The sequence below is a fragment of the Elephas maximus genome, chromosome 10, assembly GCF_024166365.1.
Source record: "Elephas maximus indicus isolate mEleMax1 chromosome 10, mEleMax1 primary haplotype, whole genome shotgun sequence".
NCBI classification, from domain to species: Eukaryota; Metazoa; Chordata; class Mammalia; order Proboscidea; family Elephantidae; genus Elephas; species Elephas maximus.
The window spans coordinates 106,510,360-106,525,003 of NC_064828.1; the positions used below are offsets into that span (position 1 = coordinate 106,510,360).

Here is a 14,644-nt window from a genome sequence, read left to right on the forward strand (position 1 = left end):
ACACTTTGTCCCTGAAATCACCCATCCCAGAGATGGCCTGTCACAACCACGTGGTGCAAACATGCAGCCAAATCAAGAGCCAGTGGACAGGGCTTCTTGGTTTGTACAGAGCCATTGATTCTATATATAGCATATATATTCATATATATGTGTATACATCTGTATACGTGTGTATACACATATACACACACATGCAAATTAAGTACAAGCCAGCTGGGGATTCTGGTAGACGTTACTCGTGACCCCAGTTAAAGCACGTGTCACAAAGCTTGGGTGTGTTAACCTCCGAAGCTGATCACTGAAGGAAACACATGTGAGGACAAGCTTCAGAAGAGGCCCTGACTCCACACCAAACCCTGGCAGCAGCCACAGTTGGACCGGAAAGAGAAAGACTTCAGTCAGACAGTGGGAAGGAGGTGGTCCCTGCAGATGACGGAGAACTCTGAAGGGAAACACAACCATTTCTGGAAAAGGGCCCGGTGAGCTTGGTGGGTCCTACTGGCCAGAACCAGAAGAGGGCCCCAAACCAAGCTGCTCTGTGTTGACAGCCAATGGCCAAAGGCCCCCTGCTCTCCTCTGAGCAGGGAGGTGGGGTGTTAGTCCACGACCATGCTGGTAGCACTGTACAGAGAAGGAGTAGAAACACACCCTTGGTCATGTAGGACAGGCCTGCCTCCCAGGGACTGACAGGAGAGCCCTCCTGTCTGGAAGCAGGGCAGATGTGTGAGGCATCATATAGCCCAAGAGGGTGGTCTAGAAGCTCCATCCAGGAATGATGGCTTTCTGCTGCTCTGCTGAAAGGGGCGGTGGTCCTTTACAACAGGCAGCACCAGCTAAAGGCCTCTGGTGTCTTGGGGAGCTGTCATGGGAAGGGAGAGGAGCTGTAGAGGGTTCCACTGGGTCAATGATTAGAGTTTCTGGGGGGACAGAAGAGAGGGCAAGTTCAAATCTCAGGGACATCAGTGCAGGTATTCAATGGTTCTCTGCGGCCAGTGACCACTTCGAATGTCGGAGTGTCAACGACAAGTTTTCCAGGTTGGAAAGACAAAAGACACGCAGCCTTCCTTGACCTGGAGCAGCTGACCTGCAGACAAAGCCATTCATTTGTTTCCCATTGGCTTGAAAACCTTAGGGTTTCCTACCAGGGTCCTTCAACCTCCTGTAAGGCCCCCTCAGCAGCCCCCTGGTGGATAAAGGAATTCTTCTTGAGGCTTTTTTCTCCTTCATTGGTAAAATTAAAAATAGAGACAGGTCCACTTTTAACACTCTCCATAGAACCCCTGGGGGACTCCAGCTGGGTCTGACGCCTATAAGTGATGCTGAGTGGCTTCAGACCCAGCCTGAATCACTATGTGGTCCCAACCCACAATACCCCCAGGATGCTAAAGTCAAAGACCTATGGCAGGACAGACTCCCCTTGGTTCTCTCAGTGAGGACAGACATCTGGCACACACTTTGGGGTTTAACGGTTGTGGAGTCGTGTCATACCATCAAAGCATCCTCAAGCAGACCTTGACCCAAGGCTCCAGGGGTCAAATATGGAGACTACAAGTGATCCTCTGAAACTACTCAAGGCCTCAGCCAAAATGGGGTCCTGCTTCTTGCCCCCGTGGCTCCCTCCATGGACCACCACCAAAGACAAGTGTCACAGGACCACAGAGAAGCTGGGAGAGAAGCCCGATGCCAACCAACTCCGGAATGAGAGTCCCAACTGGCCTCGCCCAATGCCGGCCAACTCTGGGGCCATACCTGCACACCACTACACAACATCCTTTGCTCATACTGAACCACAGCAGACTCCCAAGGTTCCAGGGACCCTGGGGAAGAAAAGGCTGAAAGCCCAGGCTTGTTTTAGTGGGTCTGTCTTTCCCTTTTGCAAGAATCCCAAAGCCAGGGATGATGAGACCTAAAGGGAAACCAATTCTACAGATAGTGTCTTGGGACAAAAAGGTCAGTATGCACCCAGGTGGCCTTTTGAAAGCAGGGTTCTCTCCTCTTGGTCATGGGGTCCACTCAAGCGGCTGGTGGGGTGGGGTGCCCATCACCATCCATTCCCTGTCCCTGACGATGGTACCTGACACACAGTTTCTTAAGTCCCCTTCAGAGATGGCTGCCAAGTCTGCCGGATAGCACTCGCCAGCCCGGGGAGGAAGGCTACTCCGGCTGTGCAGGCGCAAGGAACAGGGCTGCTCATGCAGATGCCACCCCACCTGGAGCTCCAGGCCCTAGTGGAAGGCACAGGTTTTCTAAGGTCAACCCCACCCGCCTTGTTTCCAGCACCGGAAAAAGCAGTTACTGTACCCTTGCCACCCGCATGGGTGGAAAGTGCCAAGTCACCGGAAAGCAGTTACTTGATATCTGAGCCCTGGGTGCTAACATGTGACAGTGTAGAGATAACACAATGCAGGAACAACCCGATGTCAGGCTCACAGTGCACACCCACCTGTTTCCCAGGCAGATGGGGACTGAAATCTTAAGGGAAAGCTGTTTATAAAACTTTCTTTGAAGACTGAATTACATAACAAACTTGAGTGACATTCTGTAAACAAGTGCAAGCTGCAGTTTGATTTCAGTAGTTTATTTTGGAGACAAAGCAGTGCAAGAGGCTGGCCACGCTTCCCTGTTCCCGGGGCTCAGGGTGAGGCGACGACACACACTTAATCGGGGTCAACACTCTAGTCGTGTCAACACGGTTAGTAGGGCAGTTCTGATGGTTCTACCCCCCACCCCAGCCCGCCTGCCCCAAAGATGGGCGCCCCCCACTCCCAGCCAGGCCCGAAGATGCCTCTGCGAGCCCCGCTCAGCAGCCTCTCAGGCCACCCTCCCTGACCACACATAGGTCAGCCCAAAGGCCTTTGTTCCTTTTTCAAAGTGAACTCACATCTTAGACACAAAGCCACATTTGGGGGTCATATACATCTCACCCCTCGGTCCAAATCTCTAGGGCCCACTCAGTTCCACATTCAGCCCTTCTCCCAAGGAGGGGCCAATGGCTGAGCTGGATGGATCCTGGAGTTTGACTGGTCTGCTGCCACTGGGGGAGTCTAATGGGGAGATGTTTTCTCATCTCTGGGGCTGCAGCTCCCTTGCCCCTGGCTGGCTTAGTGTTGGGCTTGCAAAACCGCTGGGAATGAGTACAGGAGAGAAACAGGCTGCAGGGTGAGGGGGGACTGGCTGGTGTGAACCAAGTACTCAGCCCGAGGGCCACTGTAGCTGCGCCTGGCTGGGTGTGAGCCGTGAACCATGTGGGCAGCTCCTGCTGCTGGGAAAAGCCAAGCCCCCATGCCTGCCCGCATCCTGGTCACCTTCACGGAGAAGAAGGCTGCACCTCAAGGTCTTAGAGCATTAATCCAGCTGTTTACAGAGTTCCCTGGACTCAATCGCCATTACAGATGAGCAGACAGTGGCTCAAAGGCCTGGAATGATTTGCCCAAAGTCACATGGCACATCCTTGGTGGAGGCGAGATCGGCCCGGGGTCCTAGCCAGGCAGCCTCCTTCCTGGGTTCTGGGGAGCGGCAGCTCAGGGTTAGGAGGCCCTAAGGAGAGCCACACGAGAGACGTGGTGAGGGGCCTCCACCTGGCCTCAGGCACGTCAGGGAAGCTTGTGACCAGAACCGTTGGATACCCAGACCGCAGGGAGCCTGACGTAAAGCACAGCAGCCAACCCAAGGCCTTGGCCGCCTCCCGGGAAGACTTCTTGTCCACCCCTTTCATGAGGGCAGCTGTGGCCCCGAGGCTCCTGTGGGTCATGCTCCTTGGAAGGGATCAGTGTCACCCCAGTGGAGGGACTGGGGGCCACACTCCTGACAAAGCTGCAGAGAAGGGTATCAGGTCTGGGATGAGGAGGCTTGGAGAGAAGAGAAAGAAGGGGAAACCGTTCACTCCTTCTGTGCTGCCATTGGCAGCCTGACCAGGAGACCTCCCTCAAGGATCTTGAGGCCTGGTACACAGCAGCCACCAAGACGTACAGACATGAGTGTGCACACTTGCACACACACTCGTGCACAGACGTGCACTCACCAGCACACATGTGTACTCATACGTGCACACATGTGCACAGACGTGCACTCACCAGCACACACGTGTACTCACACGTGCACGCACGCGTGCACACACATACACACACACACCTCTCAGCTCACATTCAGGCCTAGTGTTGAAAACACAGCATGTGTAAACTCAGTAGAGATATGTGCACGGCAGGACTGGGGGGTGGGCCTGTTCCGCGAGGCTGGGCCACGTGGCACTATCTTCCACCTTGCCCCGCCCCTCATTTAGATCATGACATCAGGAAATCAGGTTAAAAATTGAGAAGAAGAATCAGATCCCGGGGAATTCTTAGTAGTAGCGTCACTGTTGGAGCCGCATGCCCGCCAGTTCTCCGCTCCCCATGCCGCCTGTGGTCCTGGGCTCCACGGCTACTGGGAGGAGGCTTTGGTGGCCAGGGAGGCCACACAGTGCTGCTGGAAGCTGGGCGACACGGCGGCGGTGCAGCCAAGTCTCTGGTGCTGCAGCTTGGCCGTGCTGCCACCATCGGCCTCCGCCTTCCAGGGGGGGTCCTGTCCCATCATGCTGCTGCAGCAGCCGGGGCTGGCGCTGCACGTCCGCTCACCCGCGTGGCTGCCCACCTGCTCCGCCAGGAGCCTGCTGTGCCTCAGCAGGGACGTGTCCCCTGCGTCCCCTGTGGCCGCGCTCTGGGCCTGCAGGACAGTGGTGATGTGGTTCAGGAGGTCTGTGAAGAACTCGCTCACGCCCTCATAGCCTGCGGAGGGGTACGGGGGGACAACACAGGGGTCATTAGCCAGGACAGCATATAGGCTGGGGGAAGAGGGGCAGGATCGGGAGAGGAGGAAGAAGGGTCAACAACTGGGCCTGGGAGCCTGCCTATGCCAGCTCACCCCATTTACAGAGGAAACCGAGCCTCAGCAGACAAGACGGACTGAAGCTGTAGAGCCTGAGCTGATGGGAAAATACCCTGGGACCCTGTCCCTCAATGGCTAACCGAACCACCTACTTGCCTACCCAGCGTGGCAAGATGCCGTCACGCAGTAGATGTGGCATGGCTGAAGCTGGCAGTGCCAAAGGCACACTCCTCATGTTCTGAACAGTGAATTCTGCCTCGACTCCATGGGACCTGGTTGGATTTCTGGCTGAGGCTCAGTTTTCCCACTTGCGAACCAACAACGCCATTTCTCAAGTTGAAGGGCTTTGGTGCGCATCACCGAGTGGGCATGGGACAGGCTAGACAGGACCCTGATTTCCTTCTCACCCCAGACACCTGCAGGTGAGGCCCTGGACCTGCCTGTGACGCTCAGAGAAACTGCCCACCACTAACGACACAAACTCTAGGTCTGGGCCTTGGCCGCACACCTGCCCCGCTGCCCTTAATAAAGCAAGACACGTTTCCAGGCCTTCAGCGGCCGCAGCGAGCCTAGAGCAACCGTCTCCCACGCAGATGCAATGTCAGCAGATGGGTTCTGGGGAGCTGCTGAGCAGGTTTGGGATCTCGGGCAAACATTTTGCTGACTCTCAGAAAACGGCTTCCGGAGAGCCAGAAATCTGACTCGGGTAGGAGCCTCCCGCCTGCCTGTGCCAACTTGGGGGATGAGAACCTGGCACACAGCGCACCACCACCCGCCCACAGCTGTGACCACTGCATAGCCTCCAGAATGACACTCATGGGTGTGTGACACAAGCTGGGCAGGACTGAAGGTTGGGAAACGTGTCTCCTTTACAGAAGGGGGCTCCTGGAGGTGGCCAAGGCCCAGCCAGTGGCATCTGCTCATTTGTCCCCATGCTTACTGTTCAGCAAACAGCTGCTGTGGTCATGATGAGCCCGAGGCGGAGAGGGGAAGAAGGGGTCACCACAGCAAAAATAAAAATGGCTAACATAGCTGGCATGCATAGTGCTTCCGTGTGTCAGCCCCAGGCAAATACCCCACAGCTTTTCCTCGCTTCATCCTCACAGCCACCTCTGCCCCCACTTCACAGATGAGCAAGTCAAGACATGGAGTTAAGCAACCTATCCCTAAGAGAACCGGAGCCGTTAACAGGTGATGTGTGACTCTGAGCTGTGGCCATGAAGACGTGACCATGTCCACAGCTTGCGCTGCTGGGTGCTGGCTTCATACTGCTCACCTCACCGCATCCTTGTAGCCCTGGGGATGGGATTATCCCCATTTTACAGAGGAGGACACTGAGGTTCAGAAAAGCCCGAAGTCACAAAGCTCATATGTGGTGGAGCCAGGACTTGAGCCAGGCCCTCTGGTGCTGTCTGGGCCTTGAAATACCATGTGGTGCTGGTGCTCCCACCCTAGCTATGGGGGCTTCTTTCAGCCCTGGGTCCTGCCTGAGTGGCCAGCGCCTGGCGAGTGGGTAATGCCTGGGTCTGAGGTCCTCCGGGCTTGCAGGGCCTGGCCCCTCAGTGGGCACCAACAGGCACAGCTGCAGGGGTTTCCAGGGCAGAGAGGCATGCGGGGGAGGAGACTGAGATTGGCGTCAGGTCAACCAACTGCTCTGTCAACATCAGAGACTATGAAGCCGTTCCCGCAGCAACAGCAGCTCTGCTGTCCCCAGACAAGGCCCCAGGGCCCAGGGTGGGGTGCCTACGCTCCCGCTCCCGGGGCGGGGTGGAGGCGGATGAGCAGGAGACCAGGGACGGCCCTTTAGGTCTAGGTCTGCCCAGCACTGCCAGAGACCAAGCAGGCTGGGCCCCAAACCCACTCTCCCAGCTCTCTGGGGCCTGGGTTTCTCTGCCTCAACACAACCCGAAAGATGGGCCCTGATGTTCCCATTGTACAGAAGTGAACGCGGAGGTGCTGCCAAGTTGTCACACTGTAAAGGCAGAACCAGATCTGCGAAACAGAAAGCCTCGCGGTCAAGAGCACAGGCACCAGGGCCGACGGTCTGGGCCCCAATCCTGGCTCCACCACCCAGAAACACGTGACCTTGGACAGGTTACTCAAATTCTTTCTTCCTCGTCAGTAATGGAGACAAAGCCGCTGCCCTTCCACGCAGGGTGGAGATGAAGCTCAGGTGGCGAGAGCTCGCAGCACAGGCCTGGTGCATGGTGGGCCAGACACAGGTACAGCTATGACTGACACTTCTTCCTGGAGTCTGCAGCACCCACGCCCAGGGCTGCCTCTTCCGGGTGGCAGGGCTACCCAGGGCCCGCTTCTCTGATTGGGTCCCTAGGGTCGTCAACGCCAAGGCTGGCAAACCCAGCTGGAGAGAGGCCTGGGAGAAGCAGCAGCCCTTGGGCCTCGGCACTCCTGCCCCCACCTGGCAGCTGTCACCTGGATACAGGTCCTCCTTGCTGCCCTGGGCCTGGCCCACAGCCTCCCGGGCCCTCCCTCAGCCTGGGCTCCTTCACCAGTCTCTTGGGGTCAGCTTTGTCACCTCAGTGCCCAACCCTGCCTGGGTGGTCCTTCTCCTGACTTCCCTGGCATACCCCCTGCCCACCCCGGCTCACACTGATGGCTCCTCTGCACCCCCAGGGCAGCACCCTAGTGCCTTGGCCGGTCCTACACAGCTGTGTGCTTGGCAAAGGACAGGCTCCATCAGTTCCTGCCCACCAGGCCCCACTGAGAGCTTTCCACTCTCAGAGCCCAGCTCCCATCTCCTCCCTCCTTCTAAAACTTCTACCCCAGCAGCCTCCCGATACCCCTACTTGCCCCTGGCTCAGACCCTGGGATTTGTGAAGTGACCGCTCCATCCCACACACCCGCGATTCTTATCACGCTTGCTTGTCAGAACCCCACTGTGGCTGAACCCACCTCTCCACAGGAGCTGTACCCACAACCCGAGCGGCAGGCTGACTTTACACTCCTGAACACAAACCGCAGGGGCTGCTTATGCCTGGTGGCAGCCCCCCGTTGCCCCCCCAGTCTCACTTGTGGTAAAAACCAAAGTGCTGCCCTCACCAGTGGCCCCGGGTCCCCGCTGGCCCTTTTTCTGCCACTCCCTGTACCACTGCAGCCTGGGTCCTGCCCCTTCCTTGACCTCTGCTAGTTGGCTCCTTCCCTCCTGTGGGCTGGGCCTCATGGAGGGGCCCCCTTGCTCTTTGCCCACCCCACCCCCACCCCAACTAGGGCACACACTCTAGGGAGAGGGCCTTGGCAGCCGTGCACCTGGTTGCACCCAGTGTCTGGAACAGTTTGGACATGCAGTGGGGTCCTCTATAAATGCCAAAGGAACGAATGAAAGAGCCGGTGGCCTGCTCGGAGCCTCGGTTTCCTTGGCTGCGAATGGAGGGCTTCTTGGAGACACGGAGGGGACGCTTGCACTCCACGCCCAGCCTGGCGCCCAGTGCCCTGGGGCTGCATGACCTGGAGCTTATGCATGGCACCCTGTGCAAAGGTTGACCTGTCCCCGGCAAATGCATCTGAGTGAGCCCCATGGGCAAGCCCGGCCTCTCCTGTGACAGTCCAACCTCCTTGAGGGTGGTGTCACTCCCCGGGTTGTTCCCACACTACAGAGCACTCCACCAAGTAGTTTTACCTCCACAGCAGACACCTGCTGAGCTAGAGTCAAGGAAAGAATGAAGACGTACTCACACATACCTCCTACACGTACTCACACACCCACGGGGCCGGTGCGGGCTCTGTTTTGGGGCCACACGAAATCAAAGCTGGACCTGGCCCCTCAGCTGCCATGCGACCGACTATGGGCAGCTTGCCCAGCCTCAGTGTCCTCATCTGTAAAACAGGGACAACCCTCGGGCCCACCCCCAGGGCTCCGAGGATGCAGTGAGGTGGGCAGTGTGAAGCTGGCACCCAGTGAGTATCAGCTGCAGGCGTCATCCATTTCACCACCTCAGCTAGTAGTTCACATGTGCTAGAGGTGGGGAGGAAGGCACAAGGGAAGTCTGCTTTGAGGCCAAGAAGAAACAAGAACAACAGAAAAAAGGGCTTGGCAGAGGTCTCCTCTGAGGCTGGGCCACCCTGGACAAGGCACTCAACCTCTCTGTTTCCTCCTCTGCAAAATGAGGCTATCACATCATGGAACCCTACCCTGACTCCCAACCATGCAGTGTTGCCATAGAAACCAAATGATGATAACCCCCTCAACAGTGCTATATGCTCGGAAAGCCTGAGGGACAAGATAAGGGCTGATTCCACAGCAGTGACGTGTCCAGGCCCTCCCGTCCCCAAGCCACGCATGTCCTTGTTCCTAAAGGAGACAGTTTTCCAGGAGCAGGGGTGGAAGTAAGTGTCTCTATGCTGGGACACGAAGGCCTGCGGAGCTGAGGCAGTGACAGGAGGTGCAAACCGGAGCTTCCCGCCTGAAACCCTGCGGCTGTGGAAGTGCTATGTTCACATCTCCGAAGGGGCCAGAAATGGAAATGGCACTGTTAAAACGCTATCAGTTAGATTGCTCATATTTATGAAAAAAACCAAACCAAAAAAAACGACCCTGGTCACTGGCAAGACAGACACTCAGCCAAAGAAGTGAGAAGCCACATAGCTCTGGTCAGGTGGACACACTGGGGACCCCGAGGTGGCGGATGGCTGTGCTGTCTGAGATCTAGGGCAGCTGGGGCAGGGGGTGTTCAGGGCCTGGCTGAGGTGGGCGTGAGGAGCCTGGGCCTGTCACCCGCTGGGATGTTAACATGCGCTCTGACTGAGGATGCCCCAAGAAGGCCTGGGCTCCCAGATGGTGGGCAATTGTGCAACCTAAAGGGGCTGACACACCTCTGAGCCATGTTTACTGTTCGTTTCTGCCTGCGTCAGACTTTCCAGAGACGCAGAGCTTGTTCCCAGATGCACCTGCATCCCCTGAGCTAGCAGGAAGGGGAATATGAGCAGGGAGAATAAAACCCGACAGCCCAAGGCGAGAGTCTAGTTGTACAGTCAATGCGGATGTGTGCACAGACTCCTGTGAGTCTGTGTGTGCATGAGGGTACGTGTGTGGTGTGTGACAGTACATGCGTGGGGGGTGTGTGTGTGAGGTGTGTGTGGGTGCGGGGAGAGGTGTGTGTAAGTACATGTGAGGTATGTCAGTACCCATGTGGGTCATGTGTGTGAGAGGTGTGTGTGGTGTACGTGTATCTGTGTCAGTACATACGTGGGGTGTGTGTGAGAGGTGTGTGTGGGTGTGGGGAGAGGTGCATGTAAGTACATGGGTGGTGTGTGTCAGTACATACGTGGGGTGTGTGTGTGAGAGGTGTATATGGCGTATGTGTATCTGAGTACCTGTATATTATGTCAGTACAAATGTAGGGTGTGTGTGTGTGTGTGAGTACATGTTTGTGAGGTGTGTGTGGGTGTGTGTGAGTACATGTCCGTAGGGGGTTTGTGTGTGTAAGGCAGGTGTGTGTAAGGTTTGGGCGTGTGTGTGGTGTGGGTGTTGTGTGTGGAGTATATGTGTATCCGTGTGTGGTATGTGTGTGTGTACACACCCTCTATCTGGCTCTCTGTATTAGCCAACAAAACACACATATTGAGTACCTAGTGTGTACCAGGCATTCCTCCAGGTTATGGACATGAGCCATGAGCAAAAGACAAAACTTCTGCCCTGGGCTGCTTACAATGTTATCGGGAGATGTTAAAAAACAAAAACAAAAATTAAGTAAATACACCCACCAGGATGCTGTGTATGTGTGTTCCCTGTACCCAGGGGTCACATCTGTGCATCTGCATGGAGCTCCCTACCCGCCCCGTCACTCCCTGGTGTGCTCTCACGGAGCTGAGATCTGGGGGTACAGAGCGTGACCCCCCAGTCACTCCCCAGTATGCTCCCATGGAGATGAGCTCTGGGAGTACAGAGTTTGGCTTTGTGGCAACAGGTTGAGGGGCCCAGCATGGTTCCTGGCCAGAAGAGGGCAGGGAGGAGATGCCGCACACGGGGACTGGCCTGGCTCTCAGCTCTCGGGTGGCTCACAGACCGCGGCTCAGGGCAGTGCATGGAGCACATGTCTGGGAGTTTCTGGTCCTGCCACCAACTTGCTGCATGACCTTGGACAATCCCTTCCTCTCCAGGGGCCTCAGTTTCCCCCCAAGTGAACTGTGGGGCTTATATTCTCTCCAAGGGCCTTTCAGCTCTTTAGATCTAAAAGGGCCCCAGGAGCGGGCTGAGGTTTCTGGCTAATGCTGGTGGCACAGGGCCAAGAGAGGAAGGCAGGACACATGTGTACTGGGCATGCCAGGCGCTCCCTGTGCTGGGGGTGTGGTGCTCGTTCAGCCTTGCCACACCTTGTCAAGCTCAGCGGGGCTGCCACATGGGCCGGAGCCCCGGGCAGTGAGAGACAGAGCTAGCTTGTGAACCCAAACTGAGGCCAATCCCATTTGCCTGCCCTGGCACCCAAGGACACATGTCCGTGGACTGCAGGCCCTCACCTGGGAAGGCGTTGATGTCGATGACAGCATGCTGCCCCGTCTGGTTGTTGATGATGATGTCGATCCCAAAGAGTGACACGCCCAGCGCCTGCCGCAGGGCCCGGGACAGCTCCCGGATGACCTCGTCACTCGGTCGCTCGAACACGCCCTCGATCTTGTCCAGCTGCCGACACAAACACAGAGTCAGGCCCTGGGCGTGGGAGGGAGCTGCCTTGCCACCCACAGGTCCCCTTCGAGGCGCCACACAGCCACGCCTGACCCTCAGGCCAGGAGGTGGATGAGCCTGACCGTGGCCAGGACGAGGACTGATGGCCGTTTCTCATGTCCTGCCAAGGCCCAGGCAGGCGCTAGGCACACAGATACATTGCCTCTCTTGTCCTCAAACACCCGGGAGGTGTGTTTTGGCATTTTACAGACAGAAAAGCTGAGGCTCAGAGACGGTCAGTGGCTGGCTTGGGGTCAGCCCAGAGCAAGACTTGGACCCAGGTTTTCGGCCTCTACAACCCAAATCGTCCAGGCAGGGAGGAAGGAGGTGGGAAATCTGTGTGGACCCAAAAGGACTCTGGCGCAGAAGGCATTTGAGCTGGACCTGGAAGTTGGGGGTGATTTGGGCAGGGGGAGGGCCAGAGAGAGGGGTCCCGGGTGAGTGCCCAGAGACTGCCAAGGAACAGAGGCCAGAAGCTGCAGGAAAAAGCTGTGAGTGGCAGGAGCCCAGCAATGGGCAGAGGTGGGCAGTGTAGGGTCTTCACTAGCATCATCACCCTCGCCTACCCTTGGTGCCCAGCCGCAGTTGTGAGACGAGGGGTCCATGGCCCTGGGCTTCACTGAGTGCCCGGAGTTCGGGGCTGGGCATGCCAGGCTCCCCTTCACTACAGGTAGCTGAATATGGCATTTCTAAACCAGCTCGTATCTACACAACCCACGTTTCCCCAAAGGGGCAACTCTGCGGCTCCCGCTCAACTCCCGGGGTCTGAGTTCAGCTTTCAACGGCACTTCCCTGGGGCCACTCAGGGCATCCTGGTCCACAATTCTGCCACCCTCCCCTGGACACCCCCACCCACAGCCGGGGACAAACACATTTTCACGCACCTGGAGACTGGCCCCTGGACTGGGGAGGATTCCAAAGCCCGAGGGATCTGGATTCAAATCCTGACAGGGACTTCCTAGCTTTGTGACCTCAGGGAAAATTATCTGGCCTCTCTGTGCCTCAGTTTCCTCATTTGTAAAACAGACACCCATGAGGCCTCCATCCTGGACTTGCTCTGAGAAGTGGTGAGGTGGTTGATGTGCGGAAATGGCAGGGTGCCTGGCTCAGACGAGGTGGCACACTGGAGCTCCAGGCATCGGGTCACTTCTAGGCTCAGCTAGAACAGGGCTCACACTTGGTATTCAGTGAATCCTGGGATACTAGGGGTTGTGGGCTCAGGGGCTGAAGAGGAAGTGGGGTGGCCGATCCATCAGAGATAAAGTGAATGAAGCTGGGCCAAAAAGTGAAACACAATTACCATAAAAAAAAAACTAGCCATACCGCCCAACAATTCCACTCCTGGGTACACACCCAAAAGAACAGAGAGCAGGAAAGCCAACGGAAACCTGTACACCCATGTCCACAGGAAGATGGAACAACCCAAATGGCCATCAGCAGATGAGGGGATAAACAAAACGTTGTATAACAGAACATTATGACAGAGCATCTATTGCTCAGCCATAAAAAGGAATGAAGTGCTGATACACACCACGACACGGATGAACCACGGGAGCTGTATGCTAAGTGCCAAAGCCACATACACACATACTCTGTGACTCTACGGGGAATCTCCAGAGCAGACAATTCCACAGAGAGAGAAAGCAGACTGGTGGTTGCCAGGGGCTGGGGTAGGGAGCAATGGGGAGTGACTACCTAATGGGTACAGGGTTATATTTTGGGGTGATGAAAATGCTTTGAAACTAGAGAGGGTGATGGCTGCACAACGCTGTGAATGTACTAAATGCCACTGAATTGTTCACTTTAAAATGGTTAATTTCAGGTTATGTGAATTTCACTTCAATTAAAAAACCACCACCATGAAGCAGGGTTGGATGGAGCCCTGGGTGCCAAGGACAAATGGCTCTTTCCCCAGCACAGGAAACTGAAAGGGCCAAAGGGGCACTGCCACACCTGGGCCCCTGCCAGCTCTGCAGGACATAGGGACCCTCAGGCCCACGGTCCCACTGCCATGGCTGCTAACCCCAGGGAGATGTTCTCTCCAAGGGCAGGTGCCCTGGCTGGGAGAAGTCCTCACCCTTAGCACTGCCTGGCCCCACTGTCTGCCCCTGGGCCATGGGTGCCTCTCGCCAGCAAGGGTTGGAGGGTCCACCCACTATGGCCAGCTCAGCCACTGGCGGTGGGCTTCCTGGGCCTGGCTCTGCCGCCCGGGAGTCAGAAACCCAGCATCTACCTCAGTGCTGCCTGCTGCTGGCTCCCTGCTGCGTGCTGCCCTGGGCTGTCACTCCTCCCTGCAGGGCTTCGTTTCCTCACCCGAACAAATGGGGCAATAAAAATACCTCCTCCAACCAGCTAGTGAGGATCAAAGAGGCTGCTGAAGGCTGCAGCCCAGGTCCTGGCAGCAGGGGAACCTCGTGACCTGCTGTTTATAAAATCACTTTCTCTGCCGGGCTAAGGAACCTCAGAAATCCTTCTGAAGCCATTTGATGATGCGAAACCCAATACCCACCCCGGGATAAGGTAGAGGCCTGGGAGTCCTGTCTGTGGCTCATATGCACAGGCCACAGTGAGCTTCTGGAGCGGGTGATGAGGGAGCTGAGGGTGTGCTGGCCTCGCCACCTGTCACAGCAGACACTGCCAGGCCCTGGCTGTGCCAACACCATCCTGGGTGCCTGTCATCCCGTGACTCACCGAATCTCACTATCACCTACGGAGCCAGGGGAGGAAACCAAGGCTCAGAGGTGATGTGGCTTGCCCAAGGTCACCAAGGTCACATGGCTGCTAGGTCATGGGCCTGGGGTTTGACCCTGCAGTCTTGCTCATGTCCTATTATATCGGCTCTCAAAAAGCAAAAAGGTTTTTGGGGGCCTGGGGGTTGGGGCAGAAGCTGGGTCTACCCCTGTGGGCTTCCAGTCCAGAGCAGGGCTCCCAGCATGGGCCTCCCAGGAGGTGGAGGTAGGGATGATAGCCAGGCCAGGCAGGCACAGGGCGGAGCACACCTGCACGTGGGAATAGCTGTCTGGTGGCTGGCTTTTCCACTGTGGCTGCAGGCCTGCCGCATGGCTCACACTCGAACGGGCTGCGTGCTGGCCAACTGCACTT

At 56.7% G+C, this 14,644-nt stretch overlaps 1 protein-coding gene across 3 annotated transcripts in view; it reads right to left on the minus strand.

The window, feature by feature from the left end:
- Window positions 1–2,562: 2,562 nt before the first annotated feature.
- Window positions 2,563–14,644, minus strand: part of ITPK1 (inositol-tetrakisphosphate 1-kinase) — a 183,811-nt gene continuing 171,729 nt past the window's right edge. For all 3 annotated transcript variants that reach the window (XM_049899713.1, XM_049899715.1, XM_049899714.1), the window contains 2 exons: window positions 11,338–11,500; window positions 2,563–4,763 (listed from right to left, as the gene is read on the minus strand). In XM_049899713.1, coding sequence (XP_049755670.1) covers window positions 4,420–4,763; window positions 11,338–11,500 — 507 coding nt within the window. In that variant the 3' untranslated portion in view covers window positions 2,563–4,419. The remainder of the gene's footprint in view (window positions 4,764–11,337; window positions 11,501–14,644) is intronic.